The 27,716-nt window shown below is 45.3% G+C and overlaps 1 protein-coding gene across 1 annotated transcript in view; it reads right to left on the bottom strand.

The window, feature by feature from the left end:
* SLC24A4 (solute carrier family 24 member 4) overlaps window positions 1–27,029 on the bottom strand; it is a 128,143-nt gene extending 101,114 nt beyond the window's left edge. Inside the window, exons 1-2 of the mRNA XM_078853505.1 lie at window positions 26,873–27,029; window positions 21,157–21,267 (exon numbers count right to left, since the gene is read on the bottom strand). Of these exons, the coding sequence (XP_078709631.1) occupies window positions 21,157–21,267; window positions 26,873–27,029 (268 nt within the window). The remainder of the gene's footprint in view (window positions 1–21,156; window positions 21,268–26,872) is intronic.
* Window positions 27,030–27,716: the final 687 nt, after the last annotated feature.

Below are 27,716 nucleotides of genomic sequence, written 5' to 3'. Positions count from 1 at the left end.
TATTGTTGAAGTACTCCTTGCCGCTGTCCAGTTTTCCTGTAAGGCTTCATGAGCCGCGGGAGCAAGAGGTACGTTGGTCTCCCAGGATCATTATGGGCATTTCAACATCCCCCACTGGAGCTTTCTGTACAGGCCAGTGTTCCTGAATAGGTGTGCATCATGCACCTTCCCGGACCGCCCTGTGTTGATGTCAGTGAAACACCCATGGTGATCCACAATCACCTGCAATACCACAGAGAAGTACCCCTATTGATGTACTCCATCACAAGATGATCCAGGGCCAAAATTTGGATATGCGTGCCATCTATTGCCCCGCCGCAGTTCAGGAATCCCATTGCCACAAAGCCATCCAATATTTCATGCACATTGCCAAGAGTAACAGTCCTTTGCAGGATGCAATTAATAGCCCTGCACACTTGCATTACCACAGCCCCAACGGTCCAATTCCCAACTCCAAACTGATTCACGACCAACTGGTAGTAGCCAGGAGTCACCAGCTTCCACACTGTGATCGCCACGCACTTCTCCATCAAGATGGCAGCTCTCATTTTGGTGTCCTTGCACGTACTGGGGCAAGCTTGGCACACAGCTCCAGGAACGTGGCTTTCCACATCCAAAAGTTCTATAGTCACTGCTCATCTTCCCAGACCTGCATAACAGTGTGATCCGACCACTCACTGCTTGTTTCCTGAGCCTAAAAGCAGTGGTCCACTGCTTACAAAACAAAAGGCCAAAAGTAATCTGGTGGTGTTTCTTTACTTGGCGCACAGCAGGTCAGGCAACTCTGATTACTGTTCAGATTGGATGCCCGTGATATACTGCATGAGCATCCGCAAAGTGTTCCTAACAGCAGAGAGCAGTGCAGGATCCATCCTTTCAGACAGATGGTGAACGCACTGTAAACAGGGGTCATTGAAAAATGCCATGAAACACAGTCAGAAGCTCATGGAATGCTGGAACGGAAAGTACTGCATCATGGGACGTTGAGCCTGCACCCATGATGCACTGCGATCCATTCTGCCTTCCCACCACTCCTAGCTGCAAAAAGGAGGCAAGTACCACAATGGGCTAGCTACCCACAATTCACTGCTCTCTCTGTCAATGCTAGAGCACAAACTGTGGATGCACTCTGCCGATAGAAGTTGTGTGAACATGTACAAGCAATATAGTTATACCAGTTTTTGACTGTCGGCTCAACTTACATGGACAAAATTCTGTAGTGTAGACAATGCCTAAATCTTAGTTGCCCTGGGTCAGTGGTTCTCAACCTATTTACCACATATGCGACCCATAGTGGGTTATGTGGGCCACATCCAATACTACCTATATGGCCCTGAGGATGTGTGCGCTGTCTAGCCTGCGTGCTGACTAGGCTGCAGGTTGAGAACTGCTGCCTCAGTATACAGAGATTAAAGCAGTTCTGGAGATGATCCCAGATGGTCTTTCAAATAAGAATTCCTTCATCACAAGCTGTTATATCAGCCAACCCCAGCTGATCAAATAATATACTAAACCCTCAGAAAATTAATAAGACTAATCAATTCACTGTAATAAATATGGACTTGAGAGATGCACTAATACAGTGGAACCCTCTCAGGGTAGGTTTTTATTGCGCAGTTAACCCAGGTGATTGGCACCCAGGTCTCAGCATCCCCACCAAAAAGTCCTATGCACATACTGAGTCCTCACTCTTTCTGCACTCCCGTCTGTGTGGGTGGGTGGATCCCATGGTTTTTTGTGCTGAGATGCTTTAAGATTTACAGTCCGTTGTGTCAATTGCAGGCAGACCTGTCTATCCTTCAGGGGCAAGAGTGGGAAGGGCACCGGAGAACAATCAACACTTGAGTAATTTTGCCTGTGTCCTCACTGCAAAGTGGGCAGGTTCCAGCCAGAGTTAAACCAGAACCTGGCTGCTAACCCACCCTCCCACTGGAAGAAGCTCCAAACCCAGGTCACAGGTGTGATAGGTTCTCCCCCACCCCCTGCAGTGCCATCTGGAACTGGGATACCATTGAGCCCCCCTGACCCACCAGCCTGGGGTCCCTTCTACACTGTACTGCTGTGACAAGCTGACAAGCCCTACAGGCTTCAGCCTGCACTTTCACCAGCGTATGTACAGGTAGGAACACACCCAGCTGCAGTACATCCAGGCAGGCTCTTTAACCGGACCCTGCATGGGAAGTCTTCAGCTAGGGCACCTCCCAGTTCCTAAGGCACACACCCCATCCGAAGTATAAACCCAAAATTATACCATCTTGCACTGCACAGGGAACTGTACAGCATAAGCTCCTAAAATTTACCCCTCCCTCAATGTGGAGAGGAATATGCAACAGCTTTCTGCCCCTGAGTTATGATTTCCAAGCACTGGTTTTAGATGAAGCAAAAACAAATGTATTAACTACAAAAGACAGATTAAGTGATTATAATGGATAGCAAACAGATCAAAGCAGATTACCTAGCAAATAAACAAAAAACATAAACTAAGCTTAATACACTAAACAGACTGCATATGAGTAGCAGATTCTCACCCTAGGTGATGATACAAGCAGGCTGCAGAGTCTTAAGGTGCAAGCTGCACTTGTTTACAGCTTGGAATCCCGAGGTGTTCCATTCACAGGCTAAAACTCTCTTTAGCTTGGGTCTAGCACGTCGCCCAGTTCAGTGTGTTTTCCTCAGGTGTTTCCAGGAGTCTTCTTGGGTGGAGAGTTGGTGAAGAACCAAGATGATGTCACTCCCCTACCTTATATAGCTTTTCTATATGGTGGGAACCCTTTGTTTCAAAGCTTGTTCCCACGCCAGTCAGTGGAAACATACTGACTTCCCAAGATGGAATCCAGCACCAGGTGACCTGGTCACATGTCCCTGTTGTGCCACAGCAGCCATTACTTGGAGGCTGTCTGTAGCATCCTCAGGAAGGCTCCCCAGGCGGGAGATAAGCTTCTCCTAAGGCCTACTGTTTCTTCCTAACGGCTCATTAAGCTGAATGGACCCTTCCCTGCCAGCCATCTAGGCTGAGAGCATTTTGCCTACTGGGTGTTGCCCAGGTGTAACTACATTTTGAAATACAGCTACATAGTCAATATTCATAAATTCAGATACAAAAACAATACATGCATACAAATAGGATAATCATATTCAGCAAACCATAACATTAGGATCCTGACGCAGGGAACAAAGGTAAGCAGCAGGATACGGACCCTGGACTTCAGGAAAGCAGACTTCGACTCCCTCAGGGAACGGATGGCCAGGATCCCCTGGGGGACTAACTTGAAGGGGAAAGGAGTCCAGGAGAGCTGGCTGTATTTCAAGGAATCCCTGTTGAGGTTACAGGGACAAACCATCCCGATGAGTCGAAAGAATAGTAAATATGGCAGACGACCAACTTGGCTTAATGGTGAAATCCTAGCGGATCTTAAACATAAAAAAGAAGCTTACAAGAAGTGGAAGGTTGGACATATGACCAGGGAAGAGTATAAAAATATTGCTCGGGCATGTAGGAATGTTATCAGGAGGGCCAAATCGCACCTGGAGCTGCAGCTAGCCAGAGATGTCAAGAGTAACAAGAAGGGTTTCTTCAGGTATGTTGGCAACAAGAAGAAAGCCAAGGAATGTGTGGGCCCCTTACTGAATGAGGGAGGCAACCTAGTGACAGAGGATGTGGAAAAAGCTAATGTACTCAATGCTTTTTTTGCCTCTGTTTTCACTAACAAGGTCAGCTCCCAGACTGCTGCGCTGGGCATCACAAAATGCGGAAGAGATGGCCAGCCCTCTGTGGAGATAGAGGCGGTTAGGGACTATTTAGAAAAGCTGGACGTGCACAAGTCCATGGGGCCGGACGAGTTGCATCCGAGAGTGCTGAAGGAATTGGCGGCTGTGATTGCAGAGCCACTGGCCATTATCTTTGAAAACTCGTGGCGAACCGGGGAAGTCCCGGATGACTGGAAAAAGGCTAATGTAGTGCCAATCTTTAAAAAAGGGAAGAAGGAAGATCCTGGGAACTACAGGCCAGTCAGCCTCACCTCAGTCCCTGGAAAAATCATGGAGCAGGTCCTCAAAGAATCAATCCTGAAGCACTTGCATGAGAGGAAAGTGATCAGGAACAGCCAGCATGGATTCACCAAGGGAAGGTCATGCCTGACTAATCTAATCGCCTTTTATGATGAGATTACTGGTTCTGTGGATGAAGGGAAAGCAGTGGATGTATTGTTTCTTGACTTTAGCAAAGCTTTTGACACGGTCTCCCATAGTATTCTTGTCAGCAAGTTAAGGAAGTATGGGCTGGATGAATGCACCATAAGGTGGGTAGAAAGCTGGCTAAATTGTCGGGCTCAACGGGTAGTGATCAATGGCTCCATGTCTAGTTGGCAGCCGGTATCAAGTGGAGTGCCCCAGGGGTCGGTCCTGGGGCCGGTTTTATTCAATATCTTCATAAATGATCTGGAGGATGGTGTGGATTGCACTCTCAGCAAATTTGCGGATGATACTAAACTGGGAGGAGTGGTAGATACGCTGGAGGGGAGGGATAGGCTACAGAAGGACCTAGACCAATTGGAAGATTGGGCCAAAAGGAATCTGATGAGGTTCAATAAGGATAAGTGCAGGGTCCTGCACTTAGGACGGAAGAACCCAATGCACAGCTACAGACTAGGGACCGAATGGCTAGGCAGCAGTTCTGCAGAAAAGGACCTAGGGGTGACAGTGGACGAGAAGCTGGATATGAGTCAGCAGTGTGCCCTTGTTGCCAAGAAGGCCAATGGCATTTTGGGATGTATAAGTAGGGGCATAGCGAGCAGATCGAGGGACGTGATCGTTCCCCTCTATTCGACATTGGTGAGGCCTCATCTGGAGTACTGTGTCCAGTTTTGGGCCCCACACTTCAAGAAGGATGTGGATAAATTGGAGAGAGTCCAGCGAAGGGCAACAAAAATGATTAGGGGACTGGAACACATGAGTTATGAGGAGAGGCTGAGGGAGCTGGGATTGTTTAGCCTGCAGAAGAGAAGAATGAGGGGGGATTTGATAGCTGCTTTCAACTACCTGAAAGGGGGTTCCAAAGAGGATGACTCTAGACTGTTCTCAATGGTAGCAGATGACAGAACGAGGAGTAATGGTCTCAAGTTGCAGTGGGGGAGGTTTAGATTGGATATTAGGAAAAACTTTTTCACTAAGAGGGTGGTGAAACACTGGAATGCGTTACCTAGGGAGGTGGTAGAATCTCCTTCCTTAGAGGTTTTTAAGGTCAGGCTTGACAAAGCCCTGGCTGGGATGATTTAACTGGGAATTGGTCCTGCTTTGAGCAGGGGGTTGGACTAGATGACCTTCTGGGGTCCCTTCCAACCCTGATATTCTATGATTCTATGATTCTATGATTTCCAATGACACCTCACATGACTTATCTTGCATAAAATATGTTATGATTATGACATAATAATCATAATGATAATATCAGTGAAGAATATAGGGTGCAGTGTCACAACAGGTTTTTCTGTGTGGGTGGTAGAGGGGTTCGGGCTAAAACTAATGTAGGAGCCTGGGTTAACTGTGTGGCGACGACCTACCGTAGAAGGCCATGTCTTACTCCTTTGGGAAGCAGCTATATGTAAGCCAGCCAGATACCTCTTCATACCCCACCGGGAACAACTGTGGAAATGTAGTCATTCAGGGATTCTGCTTCATTCCTCCCTACATGTTATAGATCTCTTCTTCCTCTCAGCCAGAAGAGAGTAGGAGCAGGAGGTGATAATCACTTTGAATATAGCACTGAATATCTATATGGTAAAAGATAATTGCTGCACTCCTCAGGGAGCAGCTTGAAAATTCACTTTATAAACTATGAGCTTCAGAAGAGTGAAAGTTTTAAGTGCAGTGAAGCAGTTCTGGACTCTCACTCCACTTTACTGTGACTTCCTAAACACACTGAAAATACACTTATGTATTATAAATTATTTCATATTCATAGTGCCAGCAGGATCAGTGCCCTATTCTGCTAGGTGTCGTAAAAACCATGTAGAAAGACATTGCTTACATTCCAGTTAGAAATCATGTGCATTAGGGGAGTGAGAAAAGAGGATGTGACAGGTGGGGGGGAGGAGAGGATGTGGGTAACAGTAGATCTCACAGCTGATATGGACTTGCTATGAATACAGCTTGATAAAAAAATTTCTAGCTTTGCCACTGACCTGGGCAAGTCATTTTACCTTTGTTTACCATTGTTACCTTCCCACCCTTCGACTTGTCTGTTTACATTGCACACTCTTTGGAACAGGGACTGTCTATGTATTTGGACAGCACCTGGGGCAATGGAGCCCGCAATCTCAGTTGGGCCTCTACATGCTACTGTTTTAATAATAAAATATTAATCATGTGCCTCCCTCTCAAACCATCCAACATTAGCTGGCTGATTTCTTGAAAGAATCATGACAGGAGTGGTTTGTGAGAACAGATTTGGAGGAGCAGAGAATAGCTGCTTTCCAGATTAGTTCAGGGAGGGCATTCTGTCCATGAGGGAAACAGAGTGGGAGAAGAGGATCCATGGACATTCAAATCTGGTATTACTGGCAGAGTGGAGGAATTAGCAAGGAACATATACAAGAGCCCAGAGCAGATAAGTATGGAGGGAAAGACTTGGAATTGAAGTGTAATAGCATAGCTTGAATTTGATGCAGTGGCAAACGGAGTCAGTGGAGGGATTCAAAAAGGGGGCATGACATAATCAGAGTGACAGACAAGGAAGATCTTAGTCAATTCCACCAAAGCATTATCTAGGATGACACAATGCTCATCCCAGAATAATTACATTCAGAAAAACTAAACTATAAGCAAATTCTCAACATCCAACTCCATGGAGTCTAAGGGGCAGATCCTCACCTGGTATAAATCATCATAGCTTTAGTGATTTCAAGGGAGCTATAACAGTTTACAGCAGCTGAGGTCTGCCCCTAAAGAAACTTATGGTACCATAAAATCGTCTTAGAGATTCAGTATTTCAGGTTAGAACAACATCATTAAGTTCAAAGCTCATACTGAATCACAAAAACTGAAAAATCCATTCCTCCTCCCGTACTGGTTTTGTACTGCTAAGCTTCCAAAGTTAAAAAAAGTTCCACTTTTTATATTTTTCATAACTTGTCCCTTAGAACTATGCGTATCTGGAAACTCAGGTCTCTCTTCAAAAATAACTGGTTTCCCTGCAACCACACATACTTAATTTCACCATTCAATGGTTTTAAAGTACTTATGTCAATCCCTCGTCCAACTGAACAAGGGTCTACACCACAGTTGGCAGTCTCATAAGAGAGGGTGTGGAGACTCACATTCCCAGAGGTGATGAGGCACATTGGCAGGACACTGTTGGAAGGACAGCACTGGTTGTTTGTGCTGCACCTGGTCTCTGGTGAAACGGAGGACTTCACTCTCCAGGGGTATTAATGTAATACCTGCCACCAGCACTAAGGTCATGCAAAAAGTTATTAAAAGGGAAGCTTCAAATAAATGTGCTCATATGTACACACCCCATTGCTTCTACCTAGAGACTCCACCCCACTGTATTCACATGTCAACGGACCTACAGCAGGGATGAATTCAATCCTGTTTAAGGCCATAATGCACAGGTGCTGACTTGCATTTTTCCCGGAGGGTGCTCCACCCCCTACTGTGTCCCTACTCTGTCCCTTCCCTCAAGGTCCCATCCTCAGTCCACCTTTTCCCGCCCCCACTCCACCCTTTCCCCCAAGGCCCCACCCTCACTTGGGCTCTTCCCACCCCAGTCTGCCTCCTCCCCCCTGAGGCCCCACTCCCCCACCGCTCCTTCCTCTTTGCCCCTCCTCTCCCGAGCGCCTCCCACCTGCCGAACAGCTGATCAGGGGCCAGTCCCAGGGCCAGAACCCCTGTGGCTGGTGGGTGCTGAGTGCTCCCTATTTCCCCCCCCCCATGGGTGCTTGAGCCCCGGAGAACCCACAGAGTCAGTGCCTCTGCCATAATGTTTCTCACTCTAATGTCTGCAGTGTTTGCTGACTTTAAAGAAAAAGGAATCCATCAGTCTTTAATGCCTTAAAGTTTGCTTCCCTGTTTTAATAGCAGTGATGCCACTTTTACTGCCGACACCTTCATGGAATACTTTTGGCCTGGAGAGTGGACAGTATTTCTGAGACAATTCATTGACACATTCACAAATACAGTAAAAACAATAGAAATAGGATTTTTAGTCCATTATCTTCAATGACAGAGAATCAAGTCCAGGCTTTCACATGATGGCATTTTACTTTATTGCCTTTTAAAATGCCTCTTACATGAGCCAAACTTTACCTATATTTCAAATGTGTTGGTGTATTTCTGTTGGACAAATAGAGGAAAACAGACACCTTGCATCAATTTTTAAAAATTGAGCCATTTAAATGTCTTTTCTTCAGTGAAATCTAGTTGTCAGTGGAACTTATCCCTACACGTTTGAAAGCATGATGATTTTTCTACGTTTGTTTTCCAAAGTCCAAACCAGTTTTAAAGTAAGGCAGTAGTTGCAAGTTCCCTGGTTCATCATTCTGCCCTCTCCAGCTCTTTGTATGCTTCCACTGGCTTCTCCCTTCTCCACAGTGCACTTCTAGGAATCACCTTTAAAGCCCTTCATGATTTAACCTCTCCCCACCTATCATATCTATTACCTTATTGCACTGCTGACCCCCACCTCCACTCTGCCAATGATGCTAGTGTCAGCTGTCTGCCATCCCTTATGTGGGGGAAGGGTGAGTGCGGGGACACTCAAAATGCAGTCAAATTCTGTAAAGCCATCATTTGGATTTCCTCCTAAAGACTTACTTTTGCCATAAACCAAGACAACTGCCCTTTTCTCTCATTCCCTCCCCACCCCGAAACACCTATTTAAAACATTACACTATCACATAAAGTTAGTGGTTCAAAATCTACCAGGCAATCCAACATCTCAAAATCTCTGTCCTAAACTGGCTTCCAAAGTATGGATTAACATGCACACAGCATGGTTTACAATGCTTTTTCCACTCCAGACAATATTGTCAATTTCATCTACCTGTTGCATCTTCTCATAAACTTAAGTTGGGAGTACTCTGGGGCAGGGACTGTCTTCTAATTACATATTTGTACATCACCTAGCACAGTGGGGCCCTGATCCTTGATTAGAGCTCATCAATAATTTATTTATTATGTGTATTACAATTATCTTAATTCTCCATTGAGCATTACTTCTGCATAGAATCATGAACACCTGAAGAAAGATGGGAAAATCATACTCTCAATTAAATCAGTGGCCAAAACACACGCACCCCTAACCTTTTATTGATGTCAGTGGGAGCAGAGTTGAGCTAGCAATACATGTTTCTTTAAATATAGCCAGACTACACATTTTGAAGCAAAGGTCACTTTAGGAAGCTTGAAGGGGCTAAGCTCGAGGGAGACAACACAATGTTAGATAAAAATCAAAATTTCAAACCACAATAACTTTAAGTGACCTCAACTAACGGAATAATTTGAAAGCAAAGAATGAGATTTCTGTACAATCCAAAGAAGAGCCATCAGTGAAGATCTGCCAATTTTCAATGCAAACAAAACTTTTCAAGCCAAAAATGTAATTGTGCTAAAATAGAGCTTCATAAAAGAAACTGATTCCCTCCTGATCTATGGAGAGGCCACACAATAAGTGCATAAAGCATGTGTCTTATCCAGCCCAAGTGAGCCTTCATGGTTACTGGCCTTTAGAAGCTCTATGAGCTATATGGTCTACCAAGCCACAAAGGTTTCTTTCAATTTCCCTGGGGAAATTAACCACTCAGTAACAGGAACATTAGGCATTTCAAAGCTATAAGACCTGAATCTGGGATACCATCTAGCTCGTTTCCATTGGGCACTTCAGAATGATATTGAAAAAAATTTCAGGGATCTCACTCAGTACAAGGAAACACAGAATCTTCCCTGGCTGACTCAAAAATCAGTTGATCAAGAGAGATCTTTAAAGGGACCATACTGTCATCCACAGCATTTTCCGGGCATTTTAAGAATTGAGACCATCTATTTTAAGGGAGCATTTCCTTTCCCATTACCCCCCCTATCTAGATAGCCTAATCTTATTCAAGGAAAGATAAGAAAAGAGGGATTTAATGACAGGCACTAGGAGAATCAGGACAAGCAAGCAAGAAAGTCAAACAAGACTGGAAAGTACAGCACTTAAATATAATACACAGGGTAGGTCCAGGGCCGTCACAAACCAGAGCCACCTATTTAAAATCAAATAATGGTTACAATGTTTTAAAAATCTATCAAGCAATCCAGCATCTCATAAATACGTTGTCCTATGCTGACCTCTGAAGCATGAATTAACATTTATGGTGCCTTTTCAACCCCAATTTTCAAGAACAGTGGAGCGAAGTATGAATGTAACTATGCATGATACAGAAAGATGGGAGCATTTTCCATCATGACTGCAACACCTGGCTATGTATCAGGGACAATAATAATGGCAAAGGTGGGGAAAAAGTACAAAAGTAAGTAAGTATGTATAAGGCTGGTAGATGTAAATACAGCCTTTCTACCAAATTCTGTCAAGAATTTCCCTGTGGATTTAGAGTAGCAGCCGTGTTAGTCATGAACTGTAGCTCACGAAAGCTTATGCTCAAATAAATTTGTTAGTCTCTAAGGTGCCACAAGTACTCCTTTTCTTCATGTGGATTTAGTGTAGGAGGAATCAGTAAGAGCCTAGCTAAACAGCAACACTAGAGGAGAAAAGTATATCCAAAATACACACATGCACAGTTTCTAATGAAGGTTGAGATTTTCAAAGCTGCTTAAGGAGATTTGGATGCCCAAGTTTTATTAACATTAATTTTGAGAAATCTCAGCCCAGGAGTCCAGTCCTGTCCCATTGATGCAAGTGAGTATTTTTCTGGGGCCCTAAAACAGAGCTATTTTTTATTTTTTAAAGGAGATAGTCCTATAAGTAAGGTGTTAGGTTGGGACTCAGAAGACCTAGGTTCAAATCCATGCTCTGCCCAAGATTTTATATGGGACCTTGGGCAAGTCACTTATATAGCCTCTGTTTCTCATCAGCAAAATAGGGATAATAGTACAATCCTACCTTACAGGAGTATTGTGAGGTCCTCACATACATGGTGATGCAGCCATATGAACCTAAGATCTAAATATTAGAGCTGGGCTCAAACTGCACAGTTTAGATCTAAAGCCATAGTTAGAGTTCTAAGGTATTCAAAGCTGGTGCTTTGGTTCAGACCATTGGAGAGAGTGAGAGCATCCACCCACAAAGTTCAGATTCAGTTCTGAACTTTCCCAGATTTGGGTTTCTGTGATTTTGGTTCAGGATCATTTCCAATTTAAACAGAGACTTACCTTTTAAGAATGACGTTATCCATATAATATGTTCAATACCATGGAAAAATTAACAGTATGTGAACATGAGTCACATGAAATAGTCACATGAAATAGTGATTGTATCATGTTATACTTGTAAAGTTCAACAATAGAGGTATATATAGTAAAAACAGAGGAAACAAATAAATGCCATTTGTTTACCGTATTGCTGAATGCCAGGTTTAGTTAGATATATAGTTACTGTGCATTTAACTACCTCCTGCAGTCTAGGCATCTAGACCTGGGAAATGGATAAGTTACCCTGGAGTTCATCTTGTGATCTCGCTCTCAAGGGAACCCTGCTAGCAGGTTGTGCCAAAATGCAGAGAGATCTGTTTCACTGCTTTTTAATGTTTCAGGCATGAGTTTTAATTGAACATTGGGAAGAAAACAGTTTAGGCAGGTGATTGGTTGTTCCTGGAATTCTAGCTCAGATTCAGATTAAGCTCTTTGCAGAAATTATTTCACAAGAATAATAATAATAACAACAACAAAAACACATGAACAAGACCATTTCTGCCCTTACAACTTCAATGGCATCTTCCTCCTGCCTGCTCTTCTAACACACCCATCAATAAGCCTGACATGAAATGTCAGAACCTAATTCTAGGAGTAAATTCTGATTGGCTTCCAAGTTCCCTAAACAAGAACAATCTGCCATTAAGTGTTTGTGAGTTGCCCGCAACAAGTCCACTATAAATGCATTTAAATCACAAATCTAACTTCCCCAGGAAAAAGAAAACATCCAAGTGAGATTCCAATTGATAGAGCTCAGCACTCAGCATCTACAGGGTCAAGAGAGAGTCCAGAGACTACTTTTTACAAGACAAGATGACAACTAGCAACTGGAGTAAGTTTTGTGCTTGCTGGTTAGTAAATATTTTTGTAGCATGTGTATAGAGAGAGTTGCTCTCTCCATCTAAGAATTTGTATCTGAAACCAAGAACTCTTGTGCATTACCTTGTTTTCAGTCTCTTTTAGCCTAAGACTAAGATTAAAATTTGCCAAGTTACTGGCTGGGACTTTGGGAGTTTAAAAGATGTGACTATAGTAACATGTGAAGTCAAAACTTGCATATTGTTGATAAATCAATGGTATTAGTGTGGTTGTTCATTTTCTATGCCTCAGAACAGAAATGGTGGAGTAGTTATGAAAGAAAAGGAGCATTTGCAGAGCATAATACCGATTTTTGTATGACATAGTGAGGTAAGAGCCCTATTCTGTAGGCACTGTACAGGGACAATGAGAGGCACGTTGGCCCTTGATGAGCTCACTAGATTGTCTTATAATGAAAGCACAGGAGAAAAAAATTATCATCCCCATTTTACAGATGAGGAACTGAGGATAAATATTAAGTGACCTAATTAAGGCCACACAGGGAGTGGCTGATCTGAGAAGTGAACCCAGATCGCCTGAATCAGAGTCTTAAACATAAGAATGTCCCTTGTCTATTCAAAAATACTGTTCACACTGATTTTAAAGAAATACTATGTTTAAGCATGGTAATAACAGTGGATCATGTTACAGCTTTTACATTAAAATGCTAAAAAAAAACTTTCCAAATTCAGTCATCATTTGGGAAAAAGATCATTTGTTGCAAACTGGGAATATGATCTAGGCTAGACTGTTACAGCTTTTTAAAAACAAAAAAACAAACACCTTAAAAAGGTGCTGGGTGAAAAGGGGAGGTATATTCTACAGGCAGAGGAATAATGTTTATTATCAGCATATGTGTCACTTAAGTCTGAATTACTGTGAATTTACACTGGTATAATGGAGATCAGAGTTTGCCACTTTTGTTTTCTCTCTATGCTTTGACGGCGGACTCAGCCTTTAAGGCCAGAGGGGCCATCATGATCATCTACTCTGACCTACAGCACATCATAGGCCACAGAAACTTACCCACCAACTACTGCAACAGGTCCATAATCTCTGGCTGAGTTGCTGAAGTCCTCAAATCTTGATTTGAAGACTTCAAGTCACAGAAGTAAATCCATCATTTACTCTAGTTCAACCAGCAAGTGCTCCATGCTGCAGAGGAAGGCGAAAGGTGCACCTGCTGCTAGCAAGCACATTGTATGAGGGATTTTGTGTATTGTGATTTTTTTTCCTCCACCAAGCATAGAGAATTGATTGCTACAATGTACCTTATTATTTTTTTAAAAAAGGAAAGGTGAAAATCTGAAATAAATGTTGAGCCATACCCTGCCCCTGAGCCATCCTTCATCTGTACCCATTTATATCCATAGGAGTGGCACACTAAGCCACATCCTCAGCTGTTGTAAATCAACATAGCTCATGAACTGTCCAGGGCGGGGTCTCTAGACAAAGAGTCATAACTTCCATTTCAAAGCAGCCCACAAATTAGTTGGAGACGAGTACGAACAGCAATTTATGCTAATATATTTATTATTCCTAATCCATGGCAAATTATTGAAGTGTTGTCCTATTCAGTGCAGTTATTAGTAGAGAATGTTTTCTGTGTTGGAAGCAATCCAAATCAATTGCTCCAATATTCTATTGATTCAGCTGAGTCACATGATTGGATGGTGCTGTGTGTCTTCCACTTAGAAACATTCTAATCACTCCTCACTTGTAAGTACTCTCAAAATGTTACTCAGAGTTCTGGAGAAAACGGAGATTGTGGGAGCATTTTGAAACAGGAGGCATTGTGGTATCAGGAGTAGAGAATCTGTAAGTCAGCCATGGTGGGCAGATGGCACTGTGAGCTACTGTGACCACTGGCAGATGGCAATAAGAATTTGGATAAGGCAAAAAAGGTGGTTGTAAATGGATTAGAACCACGAAGATACTAATGACCATTCCTTTCTGATGGTTCTCTTACTAACTTGAGGTTCAATCACCCCATCCTATGGAAAGCTACAGAGTAGCAGCAATAATGCACCTTTTCAAAGCAGGTTATTTGCTTATTCCAAGTGGAGTAACTCCCATCCGTCAGAGGGTTCAGTCTCCAGCATCCTTGCAAGATTTTCTTGAAGTCTGAGCCTCCCACAGAGGAGCCCTAGGCCTGGCTCTGTAGCTTCCCAATACCCAATTTCTTGGCTTTTTGGAGATTTGTTGGCCAAACATGCCATTCTTTTAGCTGCCCCAGGATGAAACTCCCCCTTTTATGGGATGTTCCTGGGGCAGCTGATAGAATGGCATGTCTGGCCAACAAAAACTCCACAAAAAAAGCCAAGAAATTGGGTATTGGGAAGCTACAGAGCTGGGCCTTGGGCTCTTTCTTGAAGTCTGAGCCATCCATATAAATCTTGCAAGAATGCTGGAGACCAAACCCCCTACTTATTCCAAGTGGTGTAACTCCTCCTCCTCCCCCACCCCCGCATCTAGCCAACAGCCTGGAGACACCTTCATGAGGGAAGCCTCACTGACTTTTCTTGCTAGCTTAGGAATAGCAATAATGCACTTTTTCAGTGTGGCTTTCCATAGGATGGGGTGATTGGTATGGTGATGATGTGCATCCCATCTGCTCTCAACTCATCCACCCTCACTGTCTGTGTGGGGAATGACTCCTCTTCCCACGACTACAGAACATACTATTCTTAAAAAGGAGTTTGCAGCAACTGCTCAGACGCTGGTGAATTTCAGCACTGATAAACAAGATTTGAAGGCCAGATGGACTAAGGGCAAACCCATGCCCTTCTAGCTCTCCAATATAAAAAAAACACAAAAAACCCACACATATGGATCCCCATTCTTTATATTTCCCCATCCTCCTTCACAGCCTTGGGGTTCTTTCTGTAACTAGCATTGCCAGGACTTCAGTGTTCTGTTCGATACAACAACCATAACGTCTGCAAAAGTACACAATACAAAGTGATCTACTTCAATAAAAGAGGCACGTTGAGACAGTAAAGGCTCCACTCGGATTTCCAGAATCTTAATGAGTCTCCATCTCCCTATTACCCAGGCTGAAACTATCACAACTGTCATCAATTGCAGGATCCTCATGGTATTTAAAAACCTATATCCATAACTTTTGATAATTAGGAGACTATTTTATTTTGGCATGCAAGTGAGTTGGATAGATGTTGGTGAGAAAGTAAATAAAAGAACAAACTTTGCCGAGGACCTTAAGAGATGCAGAGTGAAGCGCTGGGCTGCCTGGGAAGCGAATAAAGCAGGAGCTCAGAAACAACACAGCGCTGACACAGAGAACTAGTGGACTCAAGAACTTGCATTCCCCGGGAATTGTGAAGTTTGCCTCCCCAAGCATCCATGTAAATAAACTTTTATATTTGATATGTACACACAGACAAACATACAAGGTGGCCAGAGTAGGTAGGATACACAGTAGATAGATGACGAATAAGCAGTTCCCAAACCTAGAACCTATCACCATATACATACACTTTTGTCTTTAGAACAAATAAAAAGAAGTTATTTGGGGTAAAAAACAGTCCCTGGGCACTTGGATGTTTTAAAACCTATTTTCAGGATTTTCCTTAAAATGGGAAGGATAATTTTGTGGTTTAGGCGCAACACTAGGAGTCAGGAACTGCAATTACTAAGGCCCTACCAAATTCATGGTCAATTTTGGTCAATTTCATGGTCATTGGGTTTTAAAAATCATAAGTTACAAGCTTACAAGAAGTGGAAGGTTGGACATATGACCAGGGAAGAGTATAAAAATATTGCTCGGGCATGTAGGAATGAAATCAGGAGGGCCAAATCACAACTGGAGCTGCAGCTAGCGAGAGATGTCAAGAGTAACAAGAAGGGTTTCTTCAGGTATGTTGGCAACAAGAAGAAAGCCAAGGAAAGTGTGGGCCCCTTAATGAATGAGGGAGGCAACCTAGTGACAGAGGATGTGGAAAAAGCTAATGTACTCAATACTTTTTTTGCCTCTGTCTTCACGAACAAGGTCAGCTCCCAGACTGCTGCGCTGGGCATCACAACATGGGGAATAGATGGCCAGCCCTCTGTGGAGAAAGAGGTGGTTAGGCACTATTTAGAAAAGCTGGACGTGCACAAGTCCATGGGGCCGGACGAGTTGCATCCGAGAGTGCTGAAGGAATTGGCGGCTGTGATTGCGGAGCCACTGGCCATTATCTTTGAAAACTCGTGGCGAACGGGGAAGGTCCCGGATGACTGGAAAAAGGCTAATGTAGTGCCAATCTTTAAAAAAGGGAAGAAGGAGGATCCTGGGAACTACAGGCCAGTCAGCCTCACCTCAGTCCCCGGAAAAATCATGGAGCAGGTCCTCAAAGAATCAATCCTGAAGCACTTACATGAGAGGAAAGTGATCAGGAACAGTCAGCATGGATTCACCAAGGGAAGGTCATGCCTGACTAATCTAATCGCCTTCTATGATGAGATTACTGGTTCTGTGGATGAAGGGAAAGCAGTGGATGTATTGTTTCTTGACTTTAGCAAAGCTTTTGACACGGTCTCCCACAGTATTCTTGTCAGCAAGTTAAAGAAGTATGGGCTGGATGAATGCACTATAAGGTGGGTAGAAAGTTGGCTAGATTGTCGGGCTCAACGGGTAGTGATCAATGGCTCCATGTCTAGTTGGCAGCCGGTGTCAAGTGGAGTGCCTCAAGGGTCGGTCCTGGGGCCGGTTTTGTTCAATATCTTCATAAATGATCTGGAGGATGGTGTGGTTTGCACTCTCAGCAAATTTGTGGATGATACTAAACTGGGAGGAGTGGTAGATACACTGGAGGGCAGGGATAGGATACAGAGGGACCTAGACAAATTGGAGGATTGGGCCAAAAGAAATCTGATGAGGTTCAATAAGGATAAGTGCAGGGTCCTGCACTTAGGACGGAAGAACCCAATGCACAGCTACAGACTAGGGACGGAATGGCTAGGCAGCAGTTCTGCGGAAAAGGACCTAGGGGTGACAGTGGACGAGAAGCTGGATATGAGTCAGCAGTGTGCCCTTGTTGCCAAGAAGGCCAATGGCATTTTGGGATGTATAAGTAGGGGCATAGCGAGCAGATTGAGGGACGTGATCGTCCCCCTCTATTCGACATTGGTAAGGCCTCATCTGGAGTACTGTGTCCAGTTTTGGGCCCCACACTACAAGAAGGATGTGGATAAATTGGAGAGAGTCCAGCGAAGGGCAACAAAAATGATTAGGGGTCTGGAACACATGACATATGAGGAGAGGCTGAGGGAACTGGGACTGTTTAGTCTGCAGAAGAGAAGAATGATGGGGGGATTTGATAGCTGCTTTCAACTACCTGAGAGGTGGTTCCAAAGAGGATGGTTCTAGACTATTCTCAGTGGTAGAAGATGACGGGACAAGGAGTAATGGTCTCAAGTTGCAGTGGGGGAGGTTTAGGTTGGATATTAGGAAACACTTTTTCACTAGGAGGGTGGTGAAACACTGGAATGCGTTACCTAGGGAGGTGGTAATATCTTCATCCTTAGAAGTTGTTAAGGTCCTGGCTGGGATGATTTAATTGGGGATTGGTCCTGCTTTGAGCAGGGGGTCGGACTAGATGACCTCCTGAGGTCCCTTCCAACCCTGATATTCTATGATTCTAAGTTTCAGTGTTTCAGACACTTAAAACTGAAATTTTACGGTGTTGTAACCGTGGGGGTCCCAACTCAAAAGGGGGTCATTGGGAGGGTCACAAGGTTACTGTAGGGGGATTGGGGTATTGCTGCCCTCACTTCTGCACTGTTGCTGGTGATGGTGCTGCCTTCGGGGGGGCGGCCAAAGAGCAGTGGCTCCACAGGCAGCACCGCTGCCAGCAGCAGTGCAGAAGTGAGGGTGGCATGGTGGGGGAGGGGGTCTCACTTTGCAGGGAGAGGGCAGGGTCAGCCTTACGGATGGGTGACGTGGGCAACCTCCCAGGGCGCCATGGTTGGGGGGTGGGGGACGCATGGTCCACACACACACACACACACACACACACAGAGCCAGCCCGAAACGTCGTCCGCCCCCCACCCCGAGCGCCAGGGTGCTGGGCCCAGAGCCGGGGCGGGGGGTGCCCTGGCTCAAGGCTCCTAGTGTACGCCAGGCTCCAGCTGCTGGTCCTGGCTGGGCTGGTAAGGAACGAGACTTCCTCTCCTCCTGCAGGGGCCACTCCCAGGTCCAGGTCAGACCCACTTCCAGGAACCTCCCCCAGCTGCAGGAAGGTCTGCCACTGCTGGCTGGGAGCTCAGCTCTGAAGGTAGCGTCGCCACCAGCAGCAGGGCAGAAATAAGGGTGGCAGGGTGTGGTACCACCACCTTTACTTCTGTGTTGCTGCTGGCTGTGCCCCTGCCTTCAGAGCTTGGCTCCCAGCCGGCATCCACCACTCTCCAGCCACCCAGCTCTGAAGGCAGCACAGAAGTAAAGGTGGCAATACTGCAACCCCCCTACAATAGCCTGATGGCTCCTCCCTTCTTGGGACCCCCCAGTTGGAGAAACGCTGCTCTCCCCCGTGAGGTCTGTATAGTATAGGATAAAAATATACAAAAGACTAGATTTCATGGGGGAGACCAGATTTCATGTATGTGAATTTGGTAGGGCACTAGCAATTACTATTTACTGGTTTTGTCCCAAACTTTGTGGGACTATGGACAAGATCCTTAACCTCTCTGTGACCCAGTGCTCATATCTGCAATAGGGATTGTACTTATTGGGTATCTCACAGAGATGATGTGAGAGTTACAAAAGAGTGAGCATGTATGAGTTTGTGGTCCATATTGCTTTGCCTTATAAAGTTTCAGGCCTCACATTCTAGCCTTTAAAACAGACAGGAGGAGCACAGCAACAATAGAAAGTCTCACAGGCTCTAGAAGTTCAGTCAACAATAATCACTTCAAAGCTCCTAGGTTCTAAAGACATCTTTCCTCTCTAGCTACAAACATCACACTTTCAGAGAGGGAGGGATGTTTTCTCTATTTGCAGCCTTATATCTAGACACTCTCTCAGGCTCTTTTCCCTTCACCCTACAATACACCTAGAGATAAGCAATACACAAGCTGTAGAAGGGGAAGTGACTAAAAAACACCACTGCTATCTTCCTGTGATATGACTTGCTAAGTTGATTTAAATATTAACTTCAAGTAACACCTTTAAAAAAAAATCTGACTTAAGCAGCGTTGCCAGATCTTGTTATTTTATCGTGAATCTCACAATATTTGGTGTTTTTCTTAAAGCTCCAGCTCCTGGAGGCATGCGACTGAGAATTTCAGCTTTTACACTTTTTTTTTTAAAAGTGTAAGTTTCCAGCCTTCATAGTTGTGGAGAAAAGCTTGAAAATGTGACCCAAGTGCACCTTAAAGGCTAAAAAAAAAAGTCAAGAGAAATACCTAGGGGGGTGGGAAACTAGTTTAAAAGTCTTTCATGATTTTCGGGGGTTGCTTCATGATTTTTGAATTCCTGAGCTTGTCAGCACTGCTCAAGTCATTCCTTCCCCCCCGCCGCCCCACCCTTTGCTGTACACAGCATATGGAACATGATTTCCCCCATCCGTGTATATATAATCTCCAGAGTAAGGAAATGAACTCCCATGTCATCCCAAAAGTAATTACTCCCATTAATACTGAAGCCTTTTAGAGGGAATCCCTTTCATCCATTTCCTGGGATCTTGTACTTCTCAGTTGTCTCAGTACTGACTCCATGTGTGCACATGCATGCATACACGTGCGCATGGGCAGACCCTCATACTAATGCATTCCGCTCATAACATGCACACGAGTAAGAAATATTTGACTATTCATCAGGAATAGCCAGATCTTACCAAAAGATATTTGTTTTGCTCTTCTATATGAAGAACTTTTAAAGTGAAGTCAATTGTCACTGTTTTACATGTGCAAATACACCACAGACTTCTTTGCGCATATCCAATACCCAATTAGAAACTCTGCATCATCAACACAGATAAAGGTTTCTGTCCTACTGAAGCTGGTTAAACCTCTTTCACTTCACCCTTAGAAATGCCCATGTGCAGTAGTGATGTTAGCCCTATGGAAAGGTACATTAGTGCTTCAACAGACTTCCAACCCCTCTAGTAAACAGAGGCTGGTAGTATTATGGAATTGATGCCGTCAGTTTTTGAGAGAGGGTGCATCTAATGGCTGATCAAGGAGCAGTTGATGAAACTTTCTTCCTCCACCCCACCATGAACCACAAAGGGAGGGACGATAATGGCAAGACAGACAGGAGGGTGAAAGCACTAGAGATCCAAACTCACACCAGGCAGTATCTTCTGTCACGCCACACAATCACTGTCATGGCCAGGGCTGATAGGGTGAGGTAGAGTGAATGCTTAAATGCCCTCGTTCTTCCTCCCTCTTCAGAGACAGCAATTCTGACATTAGTGGAAGCTAAGAACCTGAACAGATAGCTCAGTGCAACATTAAACTTACAGAAATTGATTCAGTGGTACTGTAAACCCAAATAAGCATTTCAGTCGTGTAACCTTTACTATCCATGGTTTAACAAAAAGAAGTGCACCATTACTACCAACATAACATACATAGCAGCAACAACGATGTATAGAAATAATGACCAAAAAGGAAAGAAAACGTGTGATCCAGCCTCCAAGACAAGCCGCATGAGGACTCATACACAGTTTTATGTCTGAACATTACCTTTCAGCTTCAGTAGATAAAACCTTTGAGTTGCTTAGCAGTATCACCAATTACTTTGCTCATAAACCTTTTTTCTACACGGCACAGTCTCTCCACCCCGTTCCCCCATGTTTGACACTTTTATATTCACAGTGACACATTACTGCAGCTTGGGCTATGACTGCACAATATGGTATTACAAAATACCAGAAAGCTTTTGGGTTTTACCTGGCTCTGTACAGTTCTTTTCTTCATGTGTCACATTAGGTGAGGCCATCAATCTTCTGTTCCTCCATATTTCTGACAAAACATTTTTGTCTGTAATAGTGGATTCTTGTCCTATATTAAATGCAAAAGTGTTTGTCAGCATTGCTACCCATATCTTCTTAACTGGAACGTATGCATCCACTCAACAAGAACACTGAGAAGCTAAGTTAGATGTTGAAATCTTCAGATATACAACATTTTATGTGTGTGTGTGTGTGTGTGTATTGTTTCCTCAAAAAAAAAAAATCACATGCACACTTTTTCCAGCTACGTTTTATTTAACGGATTAAGTCGATGTGTAGATATTGCAAGGCACTGACCCAGTCAGCACTAGAACATTTTGGCAACTAAATCAGTCCAGATTTTGTAGGTGATCTGTTGAGACAGAAAGACAGACATAAATAAATCTCAGATCCTTCGTACCTTAATGGGGCAAAATTCCCATTAAAATTTTTGCCTAAGCAAGTATGGCAAGATCAGAATTCGTTAAATTTCTCTCTCAACACAGCATGCAAGAAGCAGTGTGTGTAGCTCAAAAAACAGAAGTTGGTCTAAAAAGATATTGCCTCAAGTACCTTGTCTCTCTCATCTTGTGGGACCAACACAGCTATTACAACAAAGTCAACATTTTTGCTAATGGAAGGGACATAATTATAACCAAGGGCAGAAAAGACCTTTTTAAGCTCATCATTTTCATCATGACCCTACCTGCTTATCGTGTACAATTTATACGAAAAGTTGCTCGGGGTCTGATCCTGTAATTCTTACTCAGGCAGTTTATCTTCAGTGGTGTGACAGGGACACACCTCTCGAGTGCCTCCTAGCAGCTGGGCGTGGTACCGCACTTTCCCTGCTCCCTATGCACCCTGTAGGTTGCTGACCTTGCTAGGCAGGTCTTCAGAAAGGATTGGCCTTCCTCAGGCTCTTCCCAAAGAGGAACTCCCTTTGTTCCTCCCTCCAGGGTCTCCTCCCCTCTACTGAGCTCTCTATTCTATTTAAGCCCTAGCTCTACCTCTTCTAAAATTTTGTTCTGAACAGCTTCCCCCTGGAAGGACAACAGTCTGGGCCTTCACCAGGGCACAAGCTTCACTGCTTTAACTCTTTTTTTTTTTTGGTAGCTGGCACACTTCCAGGTGCAATTGATCCTTCCCCCAGAGTGCCCCCTGTACTTCCTTTCAGGATCTCTCCACTACAGAGTGCAGTCTTCACACAGTCTCCTTTGTTTCTTGGATCTTGGCTACACCTGTTCCCAAGATTACAGAGAGTCAGCCTTCTCTGTGGCCTCTCTATTCACCTCAACTTCAGCCTACTTCCTCTCTGTGGTAACAACCTTGTTCCCCAATTTCTACCCATTTCCCACTGTGCAGGCCTTTTGAGGAGGTGTATTCTCTACTGCCATCAGCACTACATCCCCTTTGCCTGTAACTACTGCTTTTGCACTGTGGGTTACCCTTATTCTTTCTTGCTCACCCATTCCACTGTCACTCCTTTGACTATCCCTGGTTTGCCTGATCTTGGGGTCTCCTTTTCCTCTTGTTTCAGAGTAGTAGCCGCGTTAGTCTGTATCCATAAAAAGAAAAGGAGTACTTGTAGCACCTTAGAGACTAACAAATTTATTTGAGCATAAGCTTTCGTGAGCTACAGCTCACTTCATCAGATGCATTCAGTGGAAAATACAGTGGGGAGATTTATATACACAGAGAACATGAAACAATGGGTGTTACCATACGCACTGTAAGGAGAGCGATCAGGTAAAGTGAGCTATTACCAGCAGGAGACAGGGTGGGGGGGCGGGGGCAAGAAAACCTTTGGTAGTGATAATCAAGGTGGGCATTTCCAGCAGTTGACAAGAACATCTGAGGAACGGGGGGGAAATAAACACGGGGAAATAGTCTTACTTTGTGTAATGACCCATCCACTCCCAGCCTTTATTCAAGCCTAAGTAAAGGTTCCCCCACTCTCCTGCTGGTAATAGCTCACCTTACCTGATCACTCTCCTTACAATGCGTATGGTAACACCCATTGTTTCATGTTCTCTGTGTATATAAATCTCCCCACTGTATTTTCCACTGAATGCATCCGATGAAGTGAGCTGTAGCTCACGAAAGCTTAAGCTCAAATAAATTTGTTCGTCTCTAAGGTGCCACAAGTACTCCTTTTCTTTTTTCCTCTTGTTGCCACTCATTTCTCTATGAGGGCAAAGTCATTTTCAATGCCCTGCCACCCTGGAGGCAAAACATACCACCACTGTCCCAGCTTTGACAACTGGCAGAGTATCCCTTGAGGCCCTTTCAGTACCCTGTTGCCCAGAGTCACTCTTGCTATCATGGTTCATATAGGGGTAGATCCTCCTAATACATCCAAATTGACCACAGCAGAGCATGTCCACAACTGGGCCTCATGCCTCTTCATCAGCCCTGGAGGAGTTTCTGTAGCTCTTCCCTTAGTTCACACCAGCAACTCAATCTTTTCCCCCAGTTCACCCAAGGGCAAGCCTTTCTGAAATGTCCCATCTGTCCACAACCATAACATCTCCTTGGCTAGGCCTCAGGCCTCCAGCCCACTATATCCTTCTTGTCTTCCCAGGATCAGCAGCCATTGCTGCTTTTTCCCTGCAGGATCCATAACAGGCACTGCTGCTGCTGCTCTACCCGGGCTAGCTGCTGTTATAGATCCCACTGCACCTCCTGCCATTCTCTGTGAGCCTTACTAAGCTGCTGAAGCAACACCCAGATTTGCTTCACAGACCCGGTCCTCCCCAGAAACAGGTGTATGAATTTTGGGGTCCCCGTCTGTCATGGCTGCTGGGATCCTTGTTACCCTTCAGCTAGCACCTGCTGAGTTTCAGCAGAGCTGTGCTGCTTTTGGGCTCGAACTCTTTTCAATTCTCCATTGTCCCCTCATTTCAGGGGGTGATCCCAAAGTTCCCACCTCCAGTACCAAGTGGTGATGGGGACACTCACCTCTCGAGTGCCTCCTAGTAGCTGGGTGTAGCACTGCACTCTTTTTCCTGCTCCTGGCACGCCCTGTCACAGTCAAAAAAGGACTGAATCCCTTCTGGGATAGCAAAGAGTTCAACATGCCATCTGCCCTCACCAGGGTCTTCAGACCCATCTCTGGGCCCTTTAAATCCCACCCGTTGATGAGGCTTCTGAAGAAGCCTTCTCCCCATCTCAGGGCTTAAGCCACTTAGCTACTGGCCAGTGGGGGAACCCCTATTCCAGTTCCCAACCCAGGGACCCTATAAACAGCAGCCACATACTGCTGCCTCCACTTCACTACTGCTATTCCCTGGGTCTTTTCCCACATTTCCCTTTCTCCTCACCCTTAGCTCATGGCTGAAATTCTCAGATTCCCTTCACTGAATGCCAATGCCACCAAAACCTCTCTTGAGGTTCCATCAATTTCCAGTGACCAGCAAGGAGCACCCTTCCTTGATCCTATGGTCCCAGTCAGGAACTGGCCTGTTCAGGCCCTGCAGCTCCTTTTATCTAAGTCTCCTGGGCTCTGATTGGCTGTTCTATGCAGCCTGTCTAGGGAGGCCTGGAGGACGCACCTTGGCTGTTCCTTTCCTGGGGTGGGGTGTGGTAGGACCACATAGCTTCCATCAGGGAGCCACAAAAGGCCTTGTGTACCCCATCACAAGTGGGCATTTTGCCTGAGTAAGGACGGAAAAAATCTGCCCCTAAAGTTAGTTTGGCCAGTGCCATTGCCAAAATGTTCTAGTGCTGCAACAATTACAGCGAACTGAGAACTGATGATCAGTGTTTATATGATGATTCATTACAAATTAATCAGCTAAAAACAGTACCTGACCCAGCTTTCCCCTGGTTAGTCAGGATCTCCCCTCTGTGTCTGGAGAGCTTATAGAGTAATTTCTTCTCTGGTTTCTCAGCGTCTTCTCTCTCAGACCTTTCTGCCTGGAGAGGGTAGGCTGAACTTGTTGGTAACAGTTGAAATTTAAAGTGTAACTTTCGTGATACACTTGATCATGCAGACCAAGATTTTGTGACAAAAAAAATCAGTTCTGAGAAAGCTTATTTGCATCCAAAAACTCATGACCAAATCACACTGCAGTTAGTTATTTTCACAAACCAGTGCAACAAAAATCAGAACTAGGTATGATAAATTGTTCAAAATGAAGAAAATTGTAGTATATTTTTAAGACTACAATACAAAATAATTTCCAAAAACCTGAAGCCAATAACACGCTTGTAAGAGTGTAGAGTACTAACTTCTTTCACTAATGACTTGTTGTCATCACAGATAAGTATCAACTGTAACAGGCAATAGTTTGAACAGGAGAGTGTTATAAAGCATGAAAACTTCCACTGGAACTGTTTTTAAATACAGATTTTAGCTCCAGCTTTAAGAGAATAAAAGCTCTGCTCTGCTCTTGCAGGACCCATATTGTCTTAAATTAAAGCTAGAGCTAAAATCTGTAAAATCTGTAAAAAATAATTCCAGTGGAAGTTTGATGGGTGCATCCGTGCATCTGTGCAGTACCCCACTGACTTCATTGGGTCTCCACAGGTGCAGAGCAACCTGCAGAATTGAGACCCAAAGTTACATTTTTAAAGCACAAACTGTGTGATCAGGAAAAAAACTGAGCAAACAAAGGAGAATGAAATGCAGTCCAGGATCATAACGTAGAAATGCAGCAGTTCCTAATTTAAATATACTTGTACAAAAGATATAACAGACTAATTTAAAACATATAAAATATTTAAACAATATCAGACTCTCAATATTATTTGTCCTAAAATCGGTTCAATCAGTATGGTACTCTGGGAAAAATGAAGTAGTTTTAGATTATATCCAGATATGCAATACTGTATCTTGATCTTTTTAAAATTCGGTAAGTGGTCAAGTGGCTAGAGAAACAAATGGAAGTCACGATTCCTGGGTTCTACTTCAGGCTCAGGAACTAAACTACCATATGACTTTGTGCAATGCATGTAATTCCTGTGGCTGGGTTTCCTCACCTGTAAAATGAGTTTAATATTTATGCCCCTCGGAGGGATGCGTTTAAATTTGTATAGTGCCTGGGGATCCTTGGATGAAAGGTGCTAGAGAAATGCAAGGTATTGTTACATACCATGATTTGTGAGGAGAAACCAGTCCTCTCACCCTCTCCCTAACTGCAAGTGAAGTTGTTCAGTAAAAGGGAGCCAAGTCATGAACTGTGAAATGCTCCTACCCAGAACGCAGCTAGCTAAAAGGTGTGATTATCTGAGCACTGCTCTGCTTTAATCACACTGGGCATTAAGTATCATTATCTAGGCAAACTCACTCACTTGCGGGGCAGAGCTGTCACTTTTTACTGTCGGACAAGTCTGGGGGCAATCAAGCCAGCTGCCTCCATGCTATGGCCAATGCCAAACAGCTTAGTGCCTCCTCCTCACCAGAAGCCCAGGACCCAGCCAGCCCATCCTTCCTGACCTGCCTGCAGCCTCCCCACTTTACAAACATGTTTCTGGCCGGAGTTAATAAAGATACACAAGCCAGAAGCTACTTTGCCCCCTGACAATGAGCTAGCCTGGCAGAGGTAGCGTGCAAACAGCGAGCCTCCCCTCCCCCTCCCGGTCCGGTGCACAGCCAGGCACTGCCCCAAGCCAGCCCGAGATCCCTGGCTGTCCAGTGGCTTGTACTCTGCTCACCCCCCGCGGCCACCTACCTAGCTTGGAGAGCAGGCTGGACATGCACCACACAAAGAAGAGGATGGCGCAGATGAAGCCCAGTTGCAGCAGCAGCATCTCTCGCCTCCTGCGAACTTTCCTCAGCTTGAAGAGCATGGTGTGGGGGGCGGCGAGGGGCTGCACTTCCAGCCCCATCGGAGCCAGCGGAGGGAGGACGCGGGCGGGCAGAGGGCGAGGAAGCCCCAGGAGACAAGTGGGGTTCACTTAGCAGCCCCCCCGGCGGAGGGCTTCATCCCCAGCGGGCTGAACGCACAGGGAAGCCAGCTCCGGGCGCTGCGGAGCGGGCAGCGGGAGAGCTCCGGGCAGCCGTGCCAGGGCCGGGGGAGAGACGCAGGTGGGAGGCGTGCAAGGAGCGGGGCCGAGACGCAGGCGGGTGCAGCCCGCAGCCGGGGTCTCTCGAGCTGTCAAGGCGAGGGCTGAGCCCGGAGCCCCGCGCCCCCCATGGCTGGGCAGCGGCGGGGGGAAGCGGTAGCGCCCGGACTCCCGGCCCCGCAGATGCTCCTCTCACCGGCAGGTGCGAGTGGCGCCGGGTGGCGAGCTCAGTGCAGCCGCTCGGCTCCCGCGGGCAGCCCGCGCAGCATCCTCCAGCTCCGGGTAAAGTTCATCCTCCGGCCGGCGCTGCGGGAGGGTCGCGGGGTCCTGGCCGGCGTGAGGCGGGGCGCAGGCTCGGCGCTCCGGCTCCAGCTCGGGGCTGAGCCAGCAGAGCCGCTTCCCGCGGGGAGCTCCGGGGTGACAACCGCGCCCGTCCCTCCCCGGCTGCTCTCCCCGGCAACTTTCTCGCCGCTCCTCGAGCCCCTCGGGCAAAGCGCATGTGCCGGAGCC

This window comes from Lepidochelys kempii, chromosome 6 (genome assembly GCF_965140285.1).
Source record: "Lepidochelys kempii isolate rLepKem1 chromosome 6, rLepKem1.hap1, whole genome shotgun sequence".
Taxonomy (NCBI): Eukaryota; Metazoa; Chordata; order Testudines; family Cheloniidae; genus Lepidochelys; species Lepidochelys kempii.
Note: the sequence above shows the minus strand (reverse complement) of the source record. Positions and strands in the feature narration are given on the sequence as shown.